We start from the raw sequence: 25,704 nt of genomic DNA, 5'->3' as shown, positions 1-25,704 counted from the left end.
ATCCCGGGCAGACACACAAACATGGCTGGTGCCGGGCTGTCTCGCTTACCTAACCACCAGAAAGGAGTTCTACATCTGCCCACCCTGACCTCTACATGACCTCATCTCAGTCTCAAATCCTAAGAACAAATACAAACAGGAGAAATCCCACAGGCATATGTCCTGAATGAAGACACATGACTTCATCTGAAGCATCCTGCTGTTTTGCAGCACAATCATCAGCGCTGGGTTTGAGCTGAGAGCTTGCCAGCTTCATCAGTCACTGCCGTCTGCTGCTCTGACAGGTTAGGTTTGATGACGGCATCATTCTTAACCTACATCTGTGTTTGGGCTTGTTGGGTCCCGTTAGCATCTGCCAGCTTGTGTTTATGTAGGACTCTCTTCCTCTGGGTCTGTTAGTCATAAAACATCTATAACTGAAGCTTTCATGAACTGTTGAATTCTCCAGGCTTTTAATCACACTGCCGCCTCTGGCTTGCTTAGTAAGGGACACCTACTATTCAACGATATTACTGATCTGCCTGCATTGATACCATTGTATGAGAACTGAACTAATGATTTTTACAATGGAAAAGAATCAATACTGAACATATTTAAGCTGGACAGTGACACTATTTTCTTCTAGAGCTGCTATACAGACAAAACATACTTGGTAACATTATTTTCCTGTTATCACTGTAAAGCTGCTTTGAAACAATCTACATTGTAAAAAGCACTATATAAATAAAGGTGACTTGACTTCTACATCTTTACCTGTAAAAATCATGAGACTTCCACTTGGCTCTACACAGAGGGCAGATTAATGTATCGTGATTTCTCCGGCACTCCTCGGCCCCTGAAAAAAAAAAAAAAAACAGGACACAAGAGATGTTCACAAAACTCATCATCATTACATGAAGGCTGTCAGGAGATGTAGGGCTAGAAATGGGTCAAGGACGCTCCTACAACAAACAACTAGTAAGACTTCAAATCGTCTCCTGTGAGCAATCTTCCTGTTATTACATGTATCTGTCTCTTGTGGGTATTATGACAGATTTGTGCAATATTTAGCCTATTTTGTATTCCTTCTGCATTATTACTGCAGCATTTTTATTTTTTATTTGTCAGTCAGCAACAATCTCTGGTTGTTGGCTGTTTTTAGTGTTTTTAGCATGGTGGCGATCATTTGAAGAGCTCTGTAATTGAGACAATGAGTGAGCATTTCAAATTTGCAAAACTGAGAAAGAACATTTAAAAAGATCTTCAAAAGCCTTTTTTATCTTTTTATATACTGCCCTATTAATAGCTGTGTTTACATGGACCTTAATAATCCATTTGTAATCGAACTAGTAGCACAGTCGGAATATAAAAAGCACATGTAACCACGTCAATCGCAATGAATTGGCCAAATCTGATGGAAATTTCATTCGGATTGTAAGGGGTGGTCTAAACCTTTTCTAATCGTATGGAGACGACATGTAAACACTTGATCAGATTGAAAACCAAAACTGGAAAGTACTGTGCAAGTGCAATGATGAAGAGATGGCGTGATGACGCATGGAACGAGCTGCTGTTGTCGTCGAATATAGTGTAATATAGTGTCATAGTCTAAAATTCTCCTTCCACAAAGACAATGACCCATCAGTCTCTGCTTCAGACTCTCATCCAAAGACATCTCATGTTAGGTGTGGGAAGGGGCATTTTTACTGCTTGATAAATATAAGCAGCACAGCACAAAAATTAATGTGTCATTTCCCAATTAGGACCGAAAACAGATTAATATTAAGTCTGCTCTTTAAAACAAAGAAAAGGAAATGGTTGGTATGAGCGAACAGTGGAAACCTGATCACTTTATTTAGTGTTCATGTACACACTATGTTCGGATTCATCAATTGAAAGAAAAGGTGTCCATGTAAGCGTAGCTATTGTTTTTATTAGCAGACATAGATTTGATGCAAACAAGTATGTGGCACCTAAAGGCCTAGTTTATGTTTAAAGCACTAAGGTAGCTGAAAAAAATGGGCAGAAAAAGCTTAAACATGCTCATTCCGGACCAGATATGAAGTGTTCTGTATGAACTTGCACAGTGATTGAAGGGGAAAAAAAAAAATCAATCTAAAAGGCCCTCCCTCTCATATAAAAATGTATATGATATGCTCAGTTTCATGATCCCTTAAGACAGACTAGTCAGGATCATGTCCTTTATATGAGCTCTGTTTGCCAGCCCTTTGTAAAAGTGTCTGTACCCACAAAAAAGTCTCTTAAAGTCTTCCTCCTTTGATGTGGACAGATTCAGAAGTCAATTCTAGCTCCTGTTGACTACTCTAAATATAAATAGTAGTTGATGTGGGATAATCTGGGATATGAGCATTGATATTTTTTCTTGGTACTTACATATAGACATGCAGTGATGGTGGAGTTTGTTTCTGCAGCCCTCTTCACACACCGTCAGACTTTCCTCATCTAGCATGTCCAACAGACAGATAGGACACATCTGCTCCTCCTCATCCTTCATACTGGTCACAAAGAGAAGTCACACAGATACGGTTTTAAAGGTCACTAAGACATGGGGGCAGTGACAGAGAAATCTACTTTGTTTCAAATGGATCATATGAAGAATCATTTTTCTTTTGAGATTGTACCATGAAAACAAACCATAACATTTTTAGAACGCAAACATTAATTGTTCTGACATTCTAAAACGTACTGACTTCACACAGTTTCAGACAGCATCAACATCACTGTGCACACTAAAAGCAACAATACCACCTATTTGGGGTTCACAAACTTGGCTCGCCCAGTCAGATAGAGGAAGATGACATAATAGCAGTAAACTTAATTCAGATTGAATGATTTTGCTCAATTGCTCCTATAAGTTAATAATGAAGATGATTGAAATGTAAGGGGTTGTACACACAACACCGTTTTCAACGGAAACGTATGTATTTTGGCCGTTCATTTACTCGACAACCCCATTTTGGGGGCCTGAAAATGTAAAACTTTTGTAAAATCAGATTCAAAGTGCAAATTTTAAATTCAGTTGCAGCCCTAAAACAATGATGATAGGACAAGAAAAAAAACAAAACAAAAAAACTCAGTCCAGTCAGGGATAGCAAAACATCACTTTTACCCCTTTTCCACCAAGGCAGTTCGAGTGCTGGTTCGGAGCCAGAGCCTAGTTTCAAATCAGTTCTTTGTCTTTCGACACACAAAGCACCAGCTCCAAACCAGAACAAGTGGTACGCAAGTAGCACCAAAACATTGCTGGGCTAGAAGTAAGAACTGCTTGCGTCAGGGGCTGGGAAACTTGTGACCGCCATTTTTGAAATGGCAGCTAATCAAGCTAATAGCAGCTCGATTGTAATCTCCGTCTATATACAAATTACGGCGAGCCGTGTTTGGATGCCAATGTAGGTTTGCAAAGCCATGAGCATCAACAGTAGTGAAACATCCGCGATTGTTGGTAGAAGGCTTGTTCGAGATACATCAGACCGATTCGGTGGGTGCCACGGATCCGCGGGAGCGTTTATAGAGCATACGACTCCTTGTGCTCTTGTTCTTTGCGGAGCTTTGATACCATGCGCTGATCACTATGCGAGAACCCGATGCATCTCAAACGAGCCTGGTGTATTTGTGTTTAGCGCTGCTAAACACAACCTGGTTCTGTGCTGGCTCTCTAGCCCGTGGAAAGGCAAACCGGTTCTTAGAAGGCTCCTCAGTTGAACAAACTCCGAACTGACACTAGCACTAGCTTTGAACTAGCACCCGGTTCGTGCTGGTGGAAAGGGGGTAATAGTTCCACAATATAAGTGGTCCCGGCTCGAGGATTACAAACCTGCTCTCATTGCTGGATGGGGAGGCACTGGAGGTACATGACGTGTGAGAGTTGGACATGCGGGACACAAACTTCTGGATGGTGCTACGTGAGGGAGCTTTGATGCGTGAGCTGCGGCGATTGTGATACTTCTGAAACAAACTCTCCACCTAAATGAAATCAAACCATCAATGTACTCAGTGTGAAGAATGGCACAGTGTTTGCTGTGGGGCTTTGACTGGATTACAGTTAACTCACCTCAAAGTTCTTGAGGGTCTTGCGCCACAGTAGAGGGTCTGATGGCTCCAGCTGGAAGACTCTGAGCATGACGAAGAGCACGTGGATGCAAAATGTCCCTCGGCCACAGCTACAAGTCTGATCACAAACAACACAATGGAAATTATGAGGAATAACTAAATAGTGACACAATTATGTTAAAGTATGTATAATATATTGGGCAGTGAGGAAACAAAACCGTTTTTATTACAACAGTGGCATTTGTTTTTACAGTTTTTTTTTTTTTTTTTTTTTTAGGCTACCGATTTTCATAACAAATACCATAGTTTGAGTTACAGAAACTAACCACAGTAAATTGCAGGCCAAACATGCTATTCCCTGTGGTTTCCCAACACGCTTCTGACCCATAAAATCGGTTGACAATCTCAGTTCTCTTTCTTTACTGTACTGATGTATAACATTAAATATGTATTTGTCCCAGGCAACCAATTGCCTACTAGCTGTTGCAGCTCCATGCCTAGATCTATTATGCATTTGTTCTCACGTAATACAATCATTTCAACTTAACAATATCATATTTATTTATATGGCATTTGATATCTCAGGGGCCTGATCTTTAAGGGTTTTTCTTTGACTGGTACATTGTTCAGGAGTACTAAACATTTGACATAGGGACATACCTGTGGACCAATGAAAACCCGGAATTTGTTGTCAGGACTGTCTCCGCCAATCAAGAATGAATTGGGTCCTATTTGCTGCAGAAGATAGAGGCGGGCTCTCATGACCTTGTTGACCCTGCGGTTCGTCTCCTCTGGACTATATGGGGAAAAGCCATCAGGGGAGGGAGCTCTGCGAGGGGGCGTCACCCTGCCACTCTGTAACAACACAATCAGACTAAAATATCAGCTCCACGGCAAAACAGATGTTGGGGCCTTTTTTTAAGACAACCTAAGTGGAAAATGTAACAAACTCACAGAAATATTCTAATTTTTAAATTTAAATTTAATCAATGAAATTATTATTATTATTATTATTATTATTTAACACCATGTCAGCAACAAGGCTATCTTCATGCAAAGAACAAAGTGAATAACAAAACACTCATCTAGACAACAACAAAATTCATGCCACCAGAAGACAATACAAATGTGACAAACTCACAGGCACTGGGGACCCTCTCCGTCTGCGCAGACCAGGAGAATCAGGCTTCCCAGCAGTCTTTGTGGAGGACGATGAAGAGGAGGAGGCGGCTGAGAAAGAGGAAGGTCCAGGAGAAGGGCTGCGATGGCCTCTGCTTTGAGAGGAAGACGAGCTGTGACTGTCGCTTCCGGCTTCAGTGCCGTCTGCTCTCAGAGGAATGGGCTTCACCACCTGAGATACGATGACACAAGAAAAATCTAAAACTATTTCCATCCAGTTTCTTTCCCTTGATTTGCTTTTTTATTGTGTCTTGTAGGGATGAGTCATATCGGCCAATATTTGGACACTGAAATTATGCTTTTACTATAAATTGTTATTTCCAGTGAGAAAACATTACTTTATGGTAAGTTTACATGACAACAATGCATTATAAATGGAAATGTTTTCTTTTGCGTTTTTCACATACAGATGACAACAGTGTCAAAATGAACCCTGTTCACATGCATCAGCAAAAACTACTAAAAACACTGTATTCTGCTGCCAGTCCAATACTTGGTGATGTAATTTTGTAAAGAAACACTACACCCCTATAGACTGAACATGTAATACGTATGCCCATGAGCATGACGTCACAGTTTTCACAAATTCACGTTTTGCAAAAGTTTGCTTTTTCAGGCCCCCAAAACACCGTTATTGTTTAAATGAAAGGCCAAAATGCATAAAAAGTATTACGTTTTTATTTGAAAACAGTGTCATGTAAACGGCCCCTTAGTGCCTAGCCGCAGTGAAACTGCAGCAAAGCTTTCAAGCAGACAGTGTGAAAGTCCATTAACAGGGTCAGTTGTTCTAATGGTTATGTAAGGAAGGCCTGCTGCTCTCAGAAGGAGATGTTCCACTTCAAAACTTCTCATTTCCTGTTTCTTACTCCAACTGTTTTTCAGCTATTTTTGTTAACAGGGCACCTGATCCAATGATTTAACCATTAACAGTACTTAGCAATAGTTAACTAGTTAATTAATCCAGTGATTTAATTGTTAACAGTAGTAAGGTAGAAAATCAGTAATCCGAAGAGTCAGTAATGATTCCATATGAATAAAATGGAAGACAACGGTGACAGTATATTGTGAAATTAGTCTTATTTTAACAAAATAGAAAAAACATCTTTGTAAAATTAACTATAGATTAACAAGCTAAAACAAAACAATTAAAAATAGAATATAAAGAGTTTGAATTTCAATTTTGTTTTTGTTTTTTTAAATGGCATTCTTCAAAACGAGCCATTCATAAACCATGTATGCAAGGCCAGAACTAATCTTTTTTTTGTTAAAACTACCCTTATAATTACATCAATTCTATTAATAATATAATTGAAACACTTTAAAATAAGGTCTCATTTGTTAACATTAGTTAATGTATTATATAACACGGACTAACAAAGATTAATACATTTTAAAAATAATTATTGTTGGTTTGTTTATTGTATGTTAGTTTATAGTTGTTTATAGTTTATAGTAGTTCATGTTGTTCAGGATGCATTAACTAATATAAACAGACTTACACAAACTTTTGTAATGTTGAAATTAACATTAAGATTAATAAATGCTGTAGAAATACTTAACAATGTTAAACAATTTTAACTAATGAAAACTTGTTAAATTGTTACCAATATAATTTTATAAACCATTTAACACACTATTTCAGAAAAATGCTAGTAATGAACAAAAACTCAATCTTTGCAAACATGAGCACAACAGTAACAGGCATGTGCAAAACTACATTTCATTGCCTGAACAACTAGTTGATTTTAATTTGAACTAATTTTAATGTCCTAAGCCAGCCCTGGTTAAATTAGCCTGGTTTCGGGTTCACCTGACTGTCACGGGACATGTTTTCACATTTAAATAATATCCATTCTTGCGTTCAAAAACAGCCGGCTATTGCTATATGTGCTTGTGGTGAGATGTGCAATAAACAGCAAGAGTTGCGATAGCTATGGTTTCATTGTCTCGTACCATTGGGCCTCTTCTGCTCCGCCTCTCCAGCCACTCGCTCTTCCAGGTGGGCATACAGGTGGCCTTGAGCTTCTCTCGGATCAAACGCTCCTCCGGCCGGTCCTCCATCTTCTGCAGCCCGCGCAGAGTCTCCTTGTTCTCCATGTCCCGGCTGCAGAAAGACAAGGAATTATGATCATAAGTCTGTGTTAATAAGCATGTACATGAATTTGTATTTCACCATATTTATCCCTTTCCACCATATTTCAACAGAAATTACCATTCAATCACATCCTCTGCTGAGCCAAAGTCATGTGAGTTTGTTGCATATCACATGGATTTATTCAGTAAATGTGCTTTCATCGTAGCTTATTGTAGCACATGTTTTCATGTGCATTTTTAGAATTTATGCGCATCTTAGCATTTCCATCTAGAGTTTTTTATGCGATATCCCAAAATATGCATAAAAACAGGTGAATGGAAACATAGCTAATGTTATCTGAATTAATCTGACTGACTAACTGATGTGGTGAAATGTCTGATTTACACCCTGAGACATTCATTCTCATCTATACAATATTTGCTGATAGTTCAAAACATGCCACAATACAATTACGATTTGATTAGATTCAAGGGCCTAAGGTTGATATCAATATTATTACAATGTTATGTGCCTATTTTACAAAACAGGTTACATTTTTATTAACTGACAAATGCAACCAAAATTTAACATGACCATTTAATGAAACTCTCTGAAATCATGTGTCTCAATAGGAAAAAAACAACAAAAAAAACACGTAAGATGTTTAAATAAAATAAGTTCAACAGACATTGCATGCTAGAAAGTGTCAAAATAAATGTGCATCTTAAACATAATTCTGACATGCTGAATCGACAACATAATTTCATTAGTCATTTGACTGATTAATTGATCCATATCCATTATCCATCAAAGATTTCACGTTACAAAAAAGTATTTTTGCAGTATACAGTGAATGGAGAAAATACTGCATCAAGAAATGCCAACTGCCAACTTACCCGTCATGCTTATTTACATAAGATGAAAATCACAACTGAGGGTCTCATTAAACATCATTAAAGTAAATGGTGAAAAAGCCCCTAAACTGCCCGACAGAGAGACTGAGTTTAAGATTGAGAAAGACAGACACAGAGAGACAGTCAGACAGAGTCTAAGCACCCATTTAGCGCTGTGTGTCCACATGTGGCGGCAGGATCAGGAAGGAGAGGTGGGCAGCTGTGGAGCGTCTCCATCTGTAATGAGCAGCAGGATCACTGGTGTCCTTTCGCCTCTTTTGGGCTCCTCAGTAAGCAGTGAGCGCTGCATAACAATAACAACCCTAGACAGGAAAGCCAGACTTCCTGTGCTCCCCCAGTCACATCAAATGAGGAAGTGGAGTGACGTCAAAAAGAGCTACTCTTTTGCAGAAGCGTTATCTGCTGACCAACTGATTGGTAAGGCTCGAGCAAAAACTGTATTGCTAATACAATCCCCCAAAATTGACCTTAAATCTGTGTTCATCAAGCATGGTTACAAAAAGTAACTTTACCAGTTTTCTACAGTATTGTTAATGCAGAATACAAACTCTGAATACTGTCAGTATTGAATATTGACAGTAAAGGTTAGCTGCGATAAAATATTGCTTTATTGTGTCCATAACGATCAAACTGTAAGAATCACAGAAAGGCTCCATGCACAATGGTGCATGCGTATGCACCATTGTCCTGTTTGGAGAATGATCATTATTATTAATTGATTGTTGATTAATTATAGAGGATGAGGACGGGACGGGTGTATTCAAAAGTTACACTAATGATCGACTGTGAAAACCAAACGAAGGAGCCTTTCTGTGATTCTTACAGTTTGATTCAATAGATAGCAACACCAATGCACAGTGACTTTCAGTTCAATGCAGAACAACATTCAACGCTTTGTTCCTTTTTTCTTCTTTCAAACTGCTAGATACAATTGAATGTAAAAGAACGCAGAATTTCGACATATGAACTTAACTGCTTTAACCTGACATGCTGTATTAAAAAAACATGACCAGCCGTGGTTTCAAAACAAAATTTCAAGCCAACAGGACGATAATAGTGATGTGTTAAAGATAATTATGGTAATCTGCAGAGAGGGCGTAGAGACACTTTGAATGTTTTTTTGTTTTTTGTGTGTTGTGCAGTTGGTCAGAGTTCACACAATGACAAAACATGATGCCTTATGGTTTGAGTTTTGTAAGAGGGATTAACGAGAAAAAGGAAGGGAAAAAATGTTGTGTAAATTAAAAGAATAACTATTAACCCCTCTCACCAGCACTCAAGTACTATTAGTTCTGTCAATCGATAAAAATAAAAAAACTAATTAAAATCATACATTTTTTCTGTAATCAATCAAGATTAAACATTTGAGTTTTTAATATTTTAAATTGTAATAAATTCAGTTACTCTCCAAATTAATATAGAAACAACTTAAAGACAGTATATTTTAAATATTTGTTAAATGGCATCTTTTTATGAATGAAGGCCAGTATGACTGATACCACTGCTGCTACTGATGTCTCTATGAAATGGATTTTTAAACATTAATTATAGACATTCAACATTACAGTATAACTAATAGCTATCAAGTTCAACATTTATTAGGCTTAAAAATAGTTTTAAAGTTCACTTAATTTAAGTTGTCTTCACATAAACCCATTATAATAAATGTCATTTACCTGTGGGCTGTCTAACAGGCAGGAACTATTTAGAAATTGAATAAAGTTATCAGACACTTTACAGTCTTCAATGCGTAATTTATAAATGAAATTAGATTAATCCTTAAAGCTACAATTTTCTCTGTTACTTTTGTTCTTTGATTAACTATAATGACAGACAAAACAGCAACTGCTTTATTAGGCTGCTCACAACTCTTCAAGTTCATTTAAGACGTTATTTGACTCATTTAAGACTGAGGATACTCAACAAAACTATATCTATCCATCAATCATCACAACTATAATTTCCAAATTTCCAGTTTACCCAAATGCAGTGTGCTGGACTTAACTATGCTGGTAACCAGACAGCTGACGGTAGCTATTGACTTCCATTGTAGGTAATATAAATAAATAAATAAATAAAATTATATTATATTATATATTATATTATATATACACATACACATACACATATACACACACACTATGGAAGTCAATGGCTGGTTACCAACATTTTTTTAAATATCTTCTTGTGTGTTCAACAGAAGAAAGAAACTTGTACAGGTTTGGAACAACTGAGGGTGAGCAAATGACAGAATTTTCATTTTTGGGTGAACTATCCCTTTAAACAGTACTTTTAGCTATTAAACATATTTAAAAGGCATCATTAACATTTTATAAGCCTAACTGCAAATTTACAGACTTTATTAACAAATTTATTAACAATTACAGGACATGATGAACCATAACTTTTCATTTAAATGAACACCAACACATAATGCCTACATAAAGTGTCGCGTTCAGTTTTGGATTTATTTAGCATAATCAGTTATATGTTTAACACCATATTTATATGTTTAACACCAGCAAATGTTAAATTACAGAAATTAACATCTTATTTTTCCCCAGCCCTAAAATGTATTAAAACATTATAGACCCCTAAATCGCATACATCATGGTGACGTCACCGCTCTAGCTGGAGGCAAAACATAAATAAGAACTCATAGCAGGCGCACTAAAAGTTTGAGGTTTTGACTTTAAAATGTCGTCTTGTTGTGTTTTTGACTGCCAGAATAGAAGGAACAGCACTTTTGGTTCAAAACTAAAGTTACCAGATCCCGGCAGACATTCCTTCATAGAAATCAAGGAGACAAATTGTGGTTGAATGCAATACGGCGTACAGACTGGACGGAGACGATCATAAATAATGCTCGTGTTTGCAGTGCACACTGCAAATCAGGTAAAATAATCGATGCATATGTAATGGTGTGTTGGTTTTATCTAGTACAAATCAGCAAGTTTCTGTTTTATAGGTGAAAAGTCACCAATCTTCAGCGCACTAGCTAGCTTAAAATGTTAAACAAACATACAGCGATAGATGTGTGTGCCATCCTTTGAATAGTCTCTTAAAATAATCCATTCATTGCTAGCCATAATCATAGTTAGCGAAGCGTTAGGTTACATTAGACAATAAGCCTTGACAAAATTCCCTGAATCATCCGAAAGTAATTCATATGTTGTCTAGGAAATATCCAAAACTTAATTTACAAAAAAAGCTGTCACTGTCCTGCAGAGTCAGTGACTGTACATATTCGGACAGTTCTGAAGCTTCTTGTGCATCCATGTTTAATAAATGCCTCCTAAAACATGCTAGCTTACGCTTGTCAACATTGAGTCCAGCGCCTCTTTTTGCCTCCAGCTAAGCCCCGCCCACCAGGAAACGTTGCAATGTTTACAAACTTTTAAGGGGTCCATTAATAAATAATATTAAATATTTTATATTATAATATAACATTTATAATTCATATTTAATACGATTAAATATTAAGATAGTTCTGAGATTGCAGTTTTCGTTCCATTTATAATAACATTAGGCCCTATTATTTTCCTTGATTACTGTTTATTTGAATATTTGTGTATAATGGAGAAATACGTGACTACATGCCATTTTTGTAATTTCATTTGCAAATATTTACATTAACATATATCTTTTAAAATAAGTACGTGTGTTCATTAGCATGTGGCAACAGCACTGGTATGGAGAATTATGAAATGCAAAAACAAGTGTTTGAGAATAAACGTAATTTCACCTTGGTAAGGAATTGATCTTGTTTCCCAAGAAAGTTCTGATAAATGTTAAATTATCAAACTGCAGACGGTGTCAAGTTTTCTATTGTATGGACACATTACTTGTACTGACAAACGCTAAATCTAGCACTCAATGTTCTGGATGAGGACTGTGCGGCTTTAACATGACCGCAAACGGCAACACTGTAAGCGTGCAAGAACACAACAGAGCACCTCACTCCCACACTAGGAAAAAGGAGCTCTCACGAGCATGAGCCAGCCACAACGAAACTGGATAGCAGGAATTCACCATCTTTACTTTGAATGGGAAAGTCGGTGGTGGCCAACCCCTGCCTCTCAGATAACAGCTATCCCACAGTGCCATAGGGCAGGAACAAAGAGGCATTGTGGGCCACGCAGGTGGGATGTGGAAGAGCCAGCGGCTGGGAATCCATTTCAAGCCTCCACGTAAGCCTAGACTGCAGGCCTGTAGCTGTGCACACCCTTTCTCATGGGCCGCACTGCTCTCAGCACTCGGGTTACTGCCAACACAATGAGCGTGTCTCTGCTGGAGGGGCCGAGCACTCAGACGTTAAATCAAGACTCCAAATATGCACTGAACTAACCAGCACTCAGCACAGGTAACTAATCCAGCAATCAAAAACAAAGAACAAGCCACAAACTAACCTTTCTAACCAACCATAAAGCAAAGCCTTCGTTTAGATTCCTGCTCGGCGCAGGCTGGACATTCAGCATCGTGACATGCATCCTGGGATGTAGAGATGCACCAGTCCACCAGCCATAAATCAATCACGGTTTTGGCTCCAAACACACGATTGGTTTTTAGTTTTTATTTTGCCAGATCTCTATTTAGGACTTTCACACAAACCGCACTGAAATCATTTCCCATAAAAATCATGTGTGGAAATATTATGAAGTCTACAAACACAGGCCAGACAGAAGCCATGTTTCCATTACCCTTTAAATTGCGCAAACTGAAATTTCGAATTGAAAATACGCTCAATGGAAACACGTCAATGAGGTGGTTTTCAGGCTATTCGAAAAAGGAATATTTTGCAAAACATTTTTTCGCATTTACAGGTCACCTGACGTACAGTCACAACATCATTCTTTAAAGAGAGCAGGGTATGTTTGTACAGAAGACGAGAGAGGGGTTGCTTTTCTTTTCTTATTTATGAATCTCTTTCCTCGCACCTCAGCTTCACCCCATAGATGCAACGGGAGGACGCAAGAAAAGAAAATGAGGATGGGGTAATTTGAGAAATATTTGTATATTGGAATATACTTGATCCCTTGAGCGTCACTTCAGAGCGTCATCAGCTGCACTCGAGTCACAAGGGATCTGTGAACCCTTAAAGTTTGACATCTAATACTAATAGTATTAATCTTTTAACAATTAATAATTAACATAATAGAAATTAATAGTATTAGATGTCTATGCACCTGTGCATCCTCACTCATAGCTCCTCAGGAAGCTTCCTTACAATCGTTCCTCATCACTTCGCGGTGCATTTTTAGAATTGCAATGGCATTTATAGAATTAAAATGGCCTTCGAGATTTTCTTTGATCGTTTTACACGTCACAGGCTGGAGGATGGAGGAGCGAAGAAATGAGGAAGCCACTGGAGTATTGAGAAGCACTCAGGGAAGCATATATTAGGGAGAAGTGCTTCTAGAAGCCATGGCAAATAATACACTAAAAAGAAATATATAAATACTGAATTGGGGGTGGTGATGCCATGAAAAATCATTATCAGTGCATCACTACTGGGATGATTTCTTTAAACGGCATTCAGTGAGTTCAGATGATGGACACTTGTTGGCTGGGCTATTTTCTACTTCAGGCATGGGCAACATCCAATGTCCTATATATTATATTATATTATATTATATTATATTATATTATATTATATTATATTATATTATATTATATTATATATATATATATATATCATATTATATATATATATATATGATTTTTATATATAATATAATATATAATATAATATATATATATATATATATATATATATATATATAATATATATATATATATATATATAATATATGATTTTTTATATATATATATATATATATATATATATATATATATATATATATATATATATATAAAAAATCATATTATATATATATAATATTATATATATATATATATATATATTATATAATATTATATAATATAATATAATATAATATAATATAATATAATATAATATATATATTATATATATATATATATATATATATATATATATATATATATTATATTATATAATATATATATATATATATATATATATATATATATATATATATATATATATATATATATATATATATATATATATATATATATATATAGTACAGTATATATATATATATATATATATATATATATATATAGTACAGTATATGATATATATATATATATATGATATATATATATATATATATATATATATAGTACAGTATATGAGATATATATATATATAGTACAGTATATGAGATATATATATATATATATATAGTACAGTATATGATATATATATATATATATAGTACAGTATATGATATATATATATATATATATAGTACAGTATATGAGATATATATATATATATAGTACAGTATATGATATATATATATATAGTACAGTATATGATATATATATATATGATATGATATGATATATATATATTTTTTTTTTTTTTTTTAAGGAAAATAATGCCAAAAAAGCCATTAACAAACAAACAAAACAATATGACTAGGCTGTGTTAAAAAGATCTATTTTAAATCGATTCTCATTTGATCAAACCGGCAAAAAAAGTCACAATACGATATGTATCCAGATACAATATGTATCACGATACGGGTCTGCACTAAAATGTCACCTCAGTACAATTTAATTTAGCAGCTGTTCATTAAATTTATATTGTAATGTATTTATTCTAATATAATAATAAAATATCTTTAAATTGCTGGTAGGTTATCAATGCACAAATTAACACGTGTTAAGAACACATTTAAGAAAAATTATTCAAAATTATTAAAAAATTAGAAGTGTTCTAAATTAATGTGCTTTCTTCAATGTAGCTTACGCACACAAACATTCAGCAACACAGAAACTTCTCAACTAGAGATGCAACAATACAGTTAGCCCACGGTTCAATACATACCTCGGTTTTTGGTTCGTTTTGGTTCTGATGGCTTGACACAGAGTGTTTTTTGTTATTCTATGCTTAGGTGGCAGGAACAGTAAGAGGTTGAGAAAAAAAAAAATTGCAATACTCTATTTTACTCAAAAAGCGGAAAAAAAAAATCCTTGTGTGTATGTGTATACATACATACATACACACACATACATACACATATACACACATACACACACACACACACATACACATACATCAGCTTGTATGTATGTATGTGTGTTTAACTGGGCTTGGAGCTAAACTATGCAGGACAGTGTTTGGAGACTATGGGGCTGTCAAGGGATGAAGGAACAATGGAACAATGGCAAGGAACAATGGCTTACGCCACAGCACCGACTGTAAATATGCACCCTGAGGAAAAAACGTAGAAGTAACTCAGTGAGGAGTTGGTAACATGTTTTTGAAAAAACATAATTTTTAAAGCTGCAGTCTGTAAGTTGCCTCTTTGTCACCATCTCTCTTTGAAACCTGCAATTGCAGTTATTTGCAGAATTATCTTTACGTGGGTTGTGCATCAGCATGAATCTAATGGGAATCTAATCAGTCACCACATGGGTGATACTGTACTCCGGAATCACAGATTCTGCGTCTTGGAAGTATGACCAAAATAAGAATTTTCACCGGAAAATGTCATCTGAACGAGTAAGTAACATGTCTGCCACTTTTGTTCTGACCAACTTAGAAAAAAAGCATTAGGCCTACAAAAACTCACTCTGGCAATGGTGATTAAATCTAACGATTGCTTAGCTCAGATCATGTCAAACCATGCAAATTATTATTGTTGTTATACTTTGCTCTCAAATTGTTAACATTAACAACATGAGCATTGTGTGACTATGTGTATTTAGTGTGTATTAGCATTACCTGTAGATTTCAATTTCTGTAGCCACTCCACAGCCCAAAGTCTTTTGCTTTTGACTACGGGTGAGTAGTCTCCATTTGTCACTGATGATTGTCATTTTGACCTTTCTGGATTACAATCCGCCATCAAACTGATAAATTTAATTATTCCAGCCGTTTTTCATTAAGAATAACAATGAACCCACCATTCAAAAATTGCAGCTTCCGAATTTGAAAGTGAAAGTAAAAGGCTCATTTCCACAGTCATTCATAATGGTGCGTGTCCACTGGTGCAGAGCGAGCATTTTCAGTTAATTCATATGGAAGCTCAACCTCTGTCTATTGAAACCGCTCGCTTTGCTCCGCACCGTTATGAATGGCCTTGGAAAAAAGATTGAACGCGTGAATGATCTCTCTCGCGTTTTCTCTTTGTTTATGTGTGTGTAACCTATAAATGCATGCATGCATGCGGGGGAAGGGTGCGATTTTCGAATAACAATCGAATCATTTCCAGTGATCTTCGAATATTATTTTTGCTTGAAATGCCCATCCCTAGTAAGGAGACAGTTTTGAACACTGGCTGGTTATGTACTTGCTCAAAAATTGATTTTGGTTAACCAAAAAAAGTGACGGACTTCAGCTTCAACTCACGTCTTCACTGTTAATAGAGAAACGCAGCACGGACTGAGGTAATTCATACATAATCTCTCTCGCTCTCAGGCCCGTAAATGAACACAGACTTTAACAACAATGAACAACACTAACCTTACACTTTCTGTGAACAGAATGTCAAACTGGAGATCGCTAAACTACAAGCTTACTGGGGTCTCATTTATAAAACTGTGCGTAGGATCCCTACTAAAAGCGTACATACGCGCAAAAGCTAGATTTTGCATACGCACAAAAAAAAAAAAATCAGATTTATAAAACCATGCGTACGCGAGAACCGGCGCACAAATCCCTTTATAAATCCCAGTCAGCGGAAGATTGTGCGTACGTGCATCTCCACCCTGTGTCCTCCCCGAAATCACCATATATGGAGCTTACGACGCCTAGTTTTACTATGCATAACCTCATCTGCATATCATTTCCATACACGTTCCCAACCACGTGACACTATGTTTAACACCGTCAAAGGTACAAGACATTGGAAAATATTAGATATGGACTATAAATGCCATTTGTGCCACACAGATAAAGATCATCCAATATCCTCTTCATGTTTTAGAATAAATATATCAAAATATCCATAAAAACAAAATTGTATAAAATACTTCAGATAAAGGTTTTAGGATAGAGTTGATTCATTCATTTCCACTGGCCAGATAGTATTTTAATAGTTTTAAACAATTCAAATCAAATTTATGCAGTTTTGCTGATGAGGTGAACATATCTTTCAGGAAGTTTAAAGGCTATTTTTAGTGGAAACAGATCGGACTACTTATTTATTGCAGTGTAAATACAATTGTCTGATTCGGCGCGAATCGACAAAGTATTTTAAAAAGAAAACATGCAAATCTTACAGTTTTCCTCAAAATATATCCTTCAAATGGTAATTGTTTGAAGATCCTTCACACGACATCAACACCTCCTGCAGCTGTGGCTGTACAGTAAGATATTATCATTTGACCTATTCAAACTGGACAACGGACCGTTCGACCACCGAATCCAGCAGTGTCTTCCATAATATCTAAGTTAAGTGTTCATCACTGATCGTCATTCTCGAAAAAATATTTTGTCATAACATCTGCAGTTTAGTTTAAAGAGGAATTATTGTGCTCCCAGCGCTCCTCGCTGTCATAAAACAGCGTGTCACTGGAAAAGTGATCGAAAGTAGCACATCTATTATCTCAATTCATATCACTTTGTCTCCAGAATGTGCGTACGCACGGCTCAAAGTTTGCTTAAAGGTGCGCACATTCTCCCGTCAAGTTTGTTTTTGAAGATCACAACCTTTGCGCGGGAACTGGCGTACGCACGCTTCCAGCCCTGTTTTGTGCGTACGCACGCTTTATAAATGAGACCCCTGGTGTTTTCAGAATTTCACAATTCCACAGCATGTGCGCAGCAGTGGACATGCTTAATTCGAAAACAAGAGCGTCCCTACTGTTTTCAGATGATGCGTGAACAAAACTTCACTAAACATTACTTGTAGCACACCTGCCATCCAATAATTGCAATATGCCTAGTACTTCATTACTTTTGATATAAAAAAAAAAAACTTTTAAACAATGAGTACGTTTTGGTGCTCTTTAATGTGGTGTTAAAGTTCACCCAAAAATGAAAATTCTCAGGTGTAATCGAATCATGATTCAGATTGCGTGTCAAACTGCCAACGGCTGAAATCAGGTGACTTTGGCGCTCCAAATAGCAGATTCGATACACTGATTCATTTATGATCCGATGCTTCCTGAAGCAGTGTTTTGAAATCGGCCATTACTAAAGTCGTTATTTGGTTTTTTTTTGGGGGCATCAAAAATATTCTCGGTTTATAAAATTAATATTGAACCACTGTACACACATGAACTGATTTAAATATGTTTTTAGTACCTTTATGGATCTTGAGAGAGGAAGTGTCATTGCTTCCTATTTAAGGCCTCACGGAGCCATCGGATTTCAACTAAAATATCTTAATTTGTGTTCCAAAGATTAACAAAGGTTGTACGTGTGTGGAATGGCATGAGGGCAAGTAATAAATGACAGAATTTACATTTTTGGGTGAACTAACCCTTTAAGGTCACTGTAACGCAAGAGGCACATGAACCGATCATCTCATCTGCTTTGCTACCAATTACAGCATAAACATGAAATAAACATGAATGAACATCAGAAGGAATATTGAAAGATACTGCACAACTTACTAAAATGTATCATGCCTCATGTAATTGATCAATCAGTTTTCAACAGCGGAAAGGCGCCAGAAAATCAGCTTGAGAACAATGTCACATTTACCTCAGAAAAGCCATTCAATGGCCATAAACTTAAAGGTGCCCTAGAACGTTCTTTCACAAGATGTAATACAAGTCTAAGGTGTCCCCTAAATGTGTCTTAAGTTTCAGCTTTTTTTTTTAATTATTTTTTTAACATCATTAACTATGCACCAATCCAGGCTACGGCCCCTTTAAATCTCGCGCTCCCTGCCCCCCGAGCTCTCGACTATAATACAGTGCATAAACAAAGTTCACACAGCTAATATAACCCTCAAATGGATCTTTACAAAATGTTCGCCATGCATGCTGCATGCATGCTTCGGATCATGTGAGTATAGTATTTATTTGGATGTTTACATTCGATTCTGAATGAGTTTGATGGTGCTCCGTGGCTAAAGCTAACATTACACACTGTTGGAGAGATTTAGTCTGTATAATTCATAAAGTTGCGTTTATGAACTATACAGACTGCAAATGTTTAAAAATGAAAATAATCGACAGCTCTCGTCTCCGTGAATACAGTAATAAATGATGGTAACTTTAACAACATTTAACAGTACATTAGCAACATGCTAACTAAACATTTAGAAAGACAATTTACAAATATCACTAAAAATATCATGTTATCATGGATCATGTCAGTTATTATTGCTCCAACTGCCATTTTTCGCTATTGTTCTTGCTTGCTTACCTAGTCTGATGATTCTGCTGTGCACAGATCCAGACGTTAATACTGCCTTGTCTAATGCTTTGAACATGAGCTGGCATATCCAAATATTGTGGTCATGCATATTAATGATCCCGACTGTTACGTAACAGTCGGTGTTATATTGAGATTCGCCTGTTCTTCGGAGGTCTTTTAAACAAATGAGATTTACATAAGGAGGAGGAAGCAATGGAGTTTGAAACTCAATGTATGTCTTTTCCATGTACTGAACTCTTGTTATTCAACTATGCCAAGGTAAATTCAATTTTTGATTCTAGGGCACCTTTAATAGTTATCTAGAAAAATAAACTCTAGAGAAGAGCATTTATTTCAATATAGTGTATTAATTTTTTGACAAATATGTGATAATGAATCCATCATGAAAAGTATTTATGACAACCACTATTTAAATGTTTATATTTCAGAAAAAAAGTAGAAACATAATAATTGTCATTAAAAAGTTATTATTATAAAGTTATCATCATGCCTTATGTGCAGTTTAAATGTTTTTATACAAAAGTTAAATCTAAGCAGCAAGAGGGAACAAAAGAGCATTTTTTGGTGGCAGCACATGCTGGACAGTCTGCACGAAGCCTTGGAAAATACATGTTTGTTTGGTGGCCATTTCTGAAAACACCCACCACTGTCCTGCCAACATCTCTAACAACCACGTTTAAGGAACTAGGACAGGCATGACGTATTAGTGTCTACTGCTATAGTGAAGTTAATCAGGTTTCCTTGCCTTTAAGCATGACGGGGGCGTTACAGAGACCAAACTTTTTCACGCTCGTCCACTAAGTTCCGGCTGTAATGTGAACTAGCACATGGAAAGAGCTGCTAACTGCCACTGACATGAGTGTTACCATTCAGTTACAGTCGAACTGGGTCACACTGTAAAACTAGGAGTGCTTTCAATCGCCGCACAAACTGGCTTACTGTACACCTGAGAGCCATTGGGGGGGGAGAAAAACCCCCAGGTGGAAAGCTCACAAAATTGACGGCTCTTCTATTATGTTGTTTCACAAAAAATATACTATCTAGGAAATGTAACATATCTGTGATCATACTGTTACCAGCCATAACTAGACATTGTTTAGGACGGTCATATGATTCTACTTTAAAAGCTCTTTATTTTGACTATTGGGTTAAACAGAATAGGTTAACATGCTTTAATATTCAAAAAACAAATTTTTCACATGCTGTACATTACTGCTGCTCCCCTATACCCGGTCTCTCTGAAACGCACTGACTTCTACAAAACCCAGTGCATTGAAACCTCGCCTTTTCTCTTTGCGCATTATGCTAATATTTCACATTGTGATGTGCACGTTTGAGGAAATAATATCTGGACTTGGATCAAGGCATTTTAGGCAGGTCTGGATCAGTGTTCTCTGTTAGATAGAATAACCTGCTTCGTAGGAGACTATGAGCTTAGTAACTTTGCAGATCTTATACATGCACAAACATACATTATACACTAAAGAAAAAGGAAAACATTAAAAAGCATCATATGACCTCTTTATTCATATTGTTTGATTTGGCCATTTCACACTTTAATGAAAATTCTTGACTAAAACAAAACCTAAAAATCTTGAACATACTTTTTATAAGTGCTTAAGCTTATTCTTCAGTTGCCCTATTTCAAGAACATCTGGGTTCCAACAACTGGAAATATTGTATATTTTAATATACACCACAACTAAAGATTTTTAAACAGTGCAAATTCAAAAGTTAAAACTTAAAAGGTTAGTTCACCCACAAATTAAAATTCTGTCATTAATTACTCACCCTCATCTCAACAACATCCAGCTTTTACAAATGCAATTCAACTGGTCAACATGCACGCTGCTTTTTTCCTCCATATGAAAAATACTCTAACTGGATGCTAAAATAACGGTTTCACATTTTTTAAGCCAGGATTTCTGGCCAGTGTTTTCTTTCAGCTGAAAAGTAAAAATGCCATGGGGAGAGTTAAATGTTCATGTATCTGTATATTAGACTTAAGTTCCATTTAAATTGTATTTTTCTATACCAGGTTGCAAAGTTCACACTAATCTATTTTTTCCCCTATTATACATTATTTGAATTTATGCATGTAGCAGACACAAGAGGTTCTCACGGGTCCACTAGGATCCAAAAACCTGAGGTCCGACCCAACCCGGCAAGTGCCTCAGATTCGAACTCAGAAATAACTTGTATCCATTGGGCAGGCAATAATATAATGTAATGAGTAAATAAATCAATGAAAGTAATAGCACAGTGGCCAAATCAGTCAGCAGGACACTGGGATTTTTCCTAACTGACTGCGGGGCTGCAGGCTGTGTACACGTCAATGTCGTTTACATTTGGGTCCAGTCACGTTCGAAAATAAATGCCGTCGGGTTGGGCAAGAAGTGATTCAGGTCAGGTACAGATTTTAGGACCTGAGAAGACCTCTACCAAACACTTATCCAAACTGACTTGCATGAACTGAGGAAATTTGTATCTCTAATATAATGTATTTCCTGAGACTTGAACCCATGATCTTGGCATTTCTAGCACCATGCTCTGCCGTTTGTCTGTAGGTAATGGTGCATGACCCAAGCATGAGCGCACTTCATCAATATGTATTTTCACATGGTCAGGCTTGTGTGTCAAGTGCTTTGAGAAAGTGCTTTTGTTATTCAATGCAGCTCAGAGATTTTATATCAATGGAGAAAAAAGACAGTGACTAATGTGATTACTGGAAAATTAAATGTTCAGAGGAGGAAATGTGTGTTACTATATACCTCTCAGTTGCTACACACTTTAATTTGAGGTTTTGTTTCTTAATGTACTTGCTATTTTTATACACTTTATTGTATATTAAACCTATTTGCATTTTATTTTGTTGTATATCCTGTTTACACACTTTTAAAGAGCAGCATTAGAGAAAAGATTTATCAGATCAAAACCGTTGTTGGCTGCAGAGGTCCATTCAGACAGTTAGTTGAATCTGAGGGAGGAACCATGGTTTTATTTTTGGAAGTCATCTGAGATGTCAACCTTACAATAAATTTCCTAATATAGAATTGACAAGAAAGAGATCAGCACTATATATATACAGGTTTGTGCTAATGGAGACAGTGACTAGCGCAAATAATCCTCCAGCAGAAAAATTAAAACATTGTTGGACTGGACATAATATCCAGTGAAAATACCAAAATTTTTGCTTTGTACATTTTCCACTGAGAAAGGACATTAAAGATGATGAAACTGAACATGTTCTATGAATAGTTTTCTTCTAATTTGGTACACTTCTAACATTTGTAAATATTACAGGGTAGCATACAAATGTGAAACAAGCAGACATGTCAAAGCAAACTCCTTTAACTGTCTGGTAATGACCAAACGGAAAGTGTTTTTTGTATGAAGGCACCTCATTAAAAACCTGCTTTCACATAAGCTTTCAAGACACCATAACTCTATTTTACAACAAATTCAAGTGAGCTTTAGGGGGGGAAAAAAAAGGACTTTTGCCCAGATTTTTTGCCCCAATTTGCAGTCCGGACTCATCCACTCTAGTTGCAAAAAGAAAATTGTGTAGTAAATAATGGGCACATGTTTGATATTTTGAGCCGATCGTAGAACACATATAACAGCAACTCCCACTGCAATCTGTACAGGCCACACTGACCGTGTCTACCCACCCAAGACCACATCCATGTGCTTGGCTCATTTTTTTTGCAACTCAGAACATAGAGTCGCAACAACTACTGCCGTCAGATCCTGTACATCCATGTTTGTTTTCAACCATCATGCATCTCCTAGCAACAAGGCACATGCTTCTTTGTGAGTTTATGGTTTCTCAGTCGTTTACTGTATAATACCCAGTTTTTCCTGTGCAACCGATTGCAAACTCAGCAATTGTATAATGCCTAGTGCTTCAAAATCTAAAGAGATTTTATGTATGCCAGCCTTCAGCGACAGTTTCTCTCTAGCAGAGTCATAGGTAAATTTAAAAAAAAAATAAACAGGGCATTCTTTAATATATCATTAAATCACAGGCAGCAAAGAATGCAAAGTTCTACAGTACAAAATCACTCCAGACAGTAAAAATACATGACAAATAATCCAGGAACAGAACATTCAATTGGCTATAAGTAAAGCGACTAACTAATGTTTTTTTCAGGCTTATTAGGAGTGCTTGAGGAGAATGTGAGGCCATATGTATAAAAAATAAATAAATAAATAAATAAAAAAAGTTGAAGCTTAACCTTCCAACATGATGAACCAAAATATGTAAGCATGGCCAAGTCAAAGCCCAGATCTATCATTACAATCCAGATGAAGTGATGTGGGGGACTTGAAGTGGGCAGTATATGCAAGAAACCCCTCCAATATCACACAGTTAAAGAAATTATGCATGAAAGAATGAGCAAATTTCTACTAGTCAAAGGAAGATAGTCGTAGGAAAGAAGCGTTTCCCATTAGGTATGGGAATGTATATGTATATGTATACATTCCCATACCCCATACACATATCCCATAATGTATATAATGAAAATCTTATATCTCATAATAACTAGGGCTGTGAATTTAATGAGTTAATTAGATTAATTACGGAAATAAATAAATGCGTTAAATTCTTAATTTAATGCACTTGCCCCGTCCCTAGACCTACATAAGTCATCTGATGATGAATATGATGTAGGTCAACAACTCACTGCGAGATATAGCCTATAGAATGTCCATAAAATTCAAGATATGAAAGGCAATCAATGAAAACCCTTTTAAGTGTACGACAACACGCGTAAGATCAAACCATTCACTGCTAAATTTAAATTAATATCTGACGACGTGATTTATATGAAAGTGCACGCCAAACACGCACACATAATATCTGAGCCAAAGTAGAGCCATGAGGACAATATTGAGAGCACGAGTTTTGTGGAGAGATTCGTGCTGTACATTAGCTACATCGATGCACTCTTGCGTTAATGTATTACATTGATGCACGCTCGACATCTGTGGGTGCTCAGTGCCTATACAGCCTATAGTTCATGAAAGGCTATAGTTAAGTTTGTGAATACTTTGAATAAAATAGGAAAAATGGAATAAGCACTACAGCACTATTGCACCCAAGTAATGCATCGCCCCCACATTAATAATAAATATGCATATATTGTGTATTAATTTATTAAACTTAATAACCTAGCTTTCTTGGTAGCCTTCAGTAAATTAACTTGTCTAACATCAGTTGACCATGTTTACTTTCAATTCCGTATTACCAAAAAAAAAAAAAATAAATTAAAATTCAGTCATCATTTACTCATGGTCCAAAGGTTTATGTAATAAATATAAAATAAAAATATTTCTTTCTGAATCTACTTTTTGTAATGTCTATTTGATGCTTTACACAATGACAACTACAAATATCTTTTAAATTAACTGGCACATCATGCAATTAATTAAACATTTGAATCGCTTCCCAGCCCTAATAATAACATAAAATCTGCAACCCAATTCAGAGGCTGTATCCCTCAAAAGCTGCATTAAAGGGCCGAATGCATCACAGTGGCCCAACGAAGGATGTCTCAATTTGAAGCCTCCTTCAAATGCGTCCTTTGAAGTCTGTCCTTCAAAGGATGAAGCCTCTGAATTGGGACACAGCTAAGGTTTCTATTGATGTTTTGCGGTATTGCTTTGTCAAATATCTGTCAAAAGAATTTAAAAAAGTTCTGTTTAAGTGTGATATGGCTTTATGCCCTTATCAAGTCACATAAGACTGTGAAGGTATATAGTAATAGGAATAATAATATAAAATTATTATTATCATCCCTATTAGCTTCCTAAAACACCAGTGTTAATGTAATGTAGACAGAGACTTTTACAACTAAAGAGGTTTGAGTCCACTTTAAAGTCCAGGTATAAGTCAATGCACAGACTTTTTTACTGTTCAGTTTGGACACTGAACATGGGTTGGAGCTCTTAATTCTCTCTCCAAGTGCACCAGATTGATGCATTTATTTTGGGTCCACCCACCAGTCTCGCAAAATGCTGTGGGAAACCCTAAT

At 36.2% G+C, this 25,704-nt stretch overlaps 1 protein-coding gene across 4 annotated transcripts in view; it reads right to left on the bottom strand.

Moving 5' to 3' along the window:
- The window catches only part of map3k1 (mitogen-activated protein kinase kinase kinase 1, E3 ubiquitin protein ligase), a 68,364-nt gene that overhangs the window by 22,920 nt on the left and 19,740 nt on the right, over nt 1-25,704 (bottom strand). For 2 of the 4 annotated variants that reach the window (XM_067398382.1, XM_067398383.1), the window contains exons 2-8: nt 7,183-7,333; nt 5,192-5,401; nt 4,711-4,905; nt 4,052-4,168; nt 3,815-3,963; nt 2,374-2,495; nt 754-835 (exon numbers count right to left, since the gene is read on the bottom strand). In XM_067398382.1, coding sequence (XP_067254483.1) covers nt 754-835; nt 2,374-2,495; nt 3,815-3,963; nt 4,052-4,168; nt 4,711-4,905; nt 5,192-5,401; nt 7,183-7,333 — 1,026 coding nt within the window. The other 2 variants (XM_067398384.1, XM_067398385.1) reach the window with 2 other exon arrangements.

Source organism: Chanodichthys erythropterus, chromosome 10 (assembly GCF_024489055.1).
Source record: "Chanodichthys erythropterus isolate Z2021 chromosome 10, ASM2448905v1, whole genome shotgun sequence".
Lineage (NCBI taxonomy): Eukaryota > Metazoa > Chordata > Actinopteri > Cypriniformes > Xenocyprididae > Chanodichthys > Chanodichthys erythropterus.
This window is presented reverse-complemented; position numbering and strand designations above follow the sequence as displayed.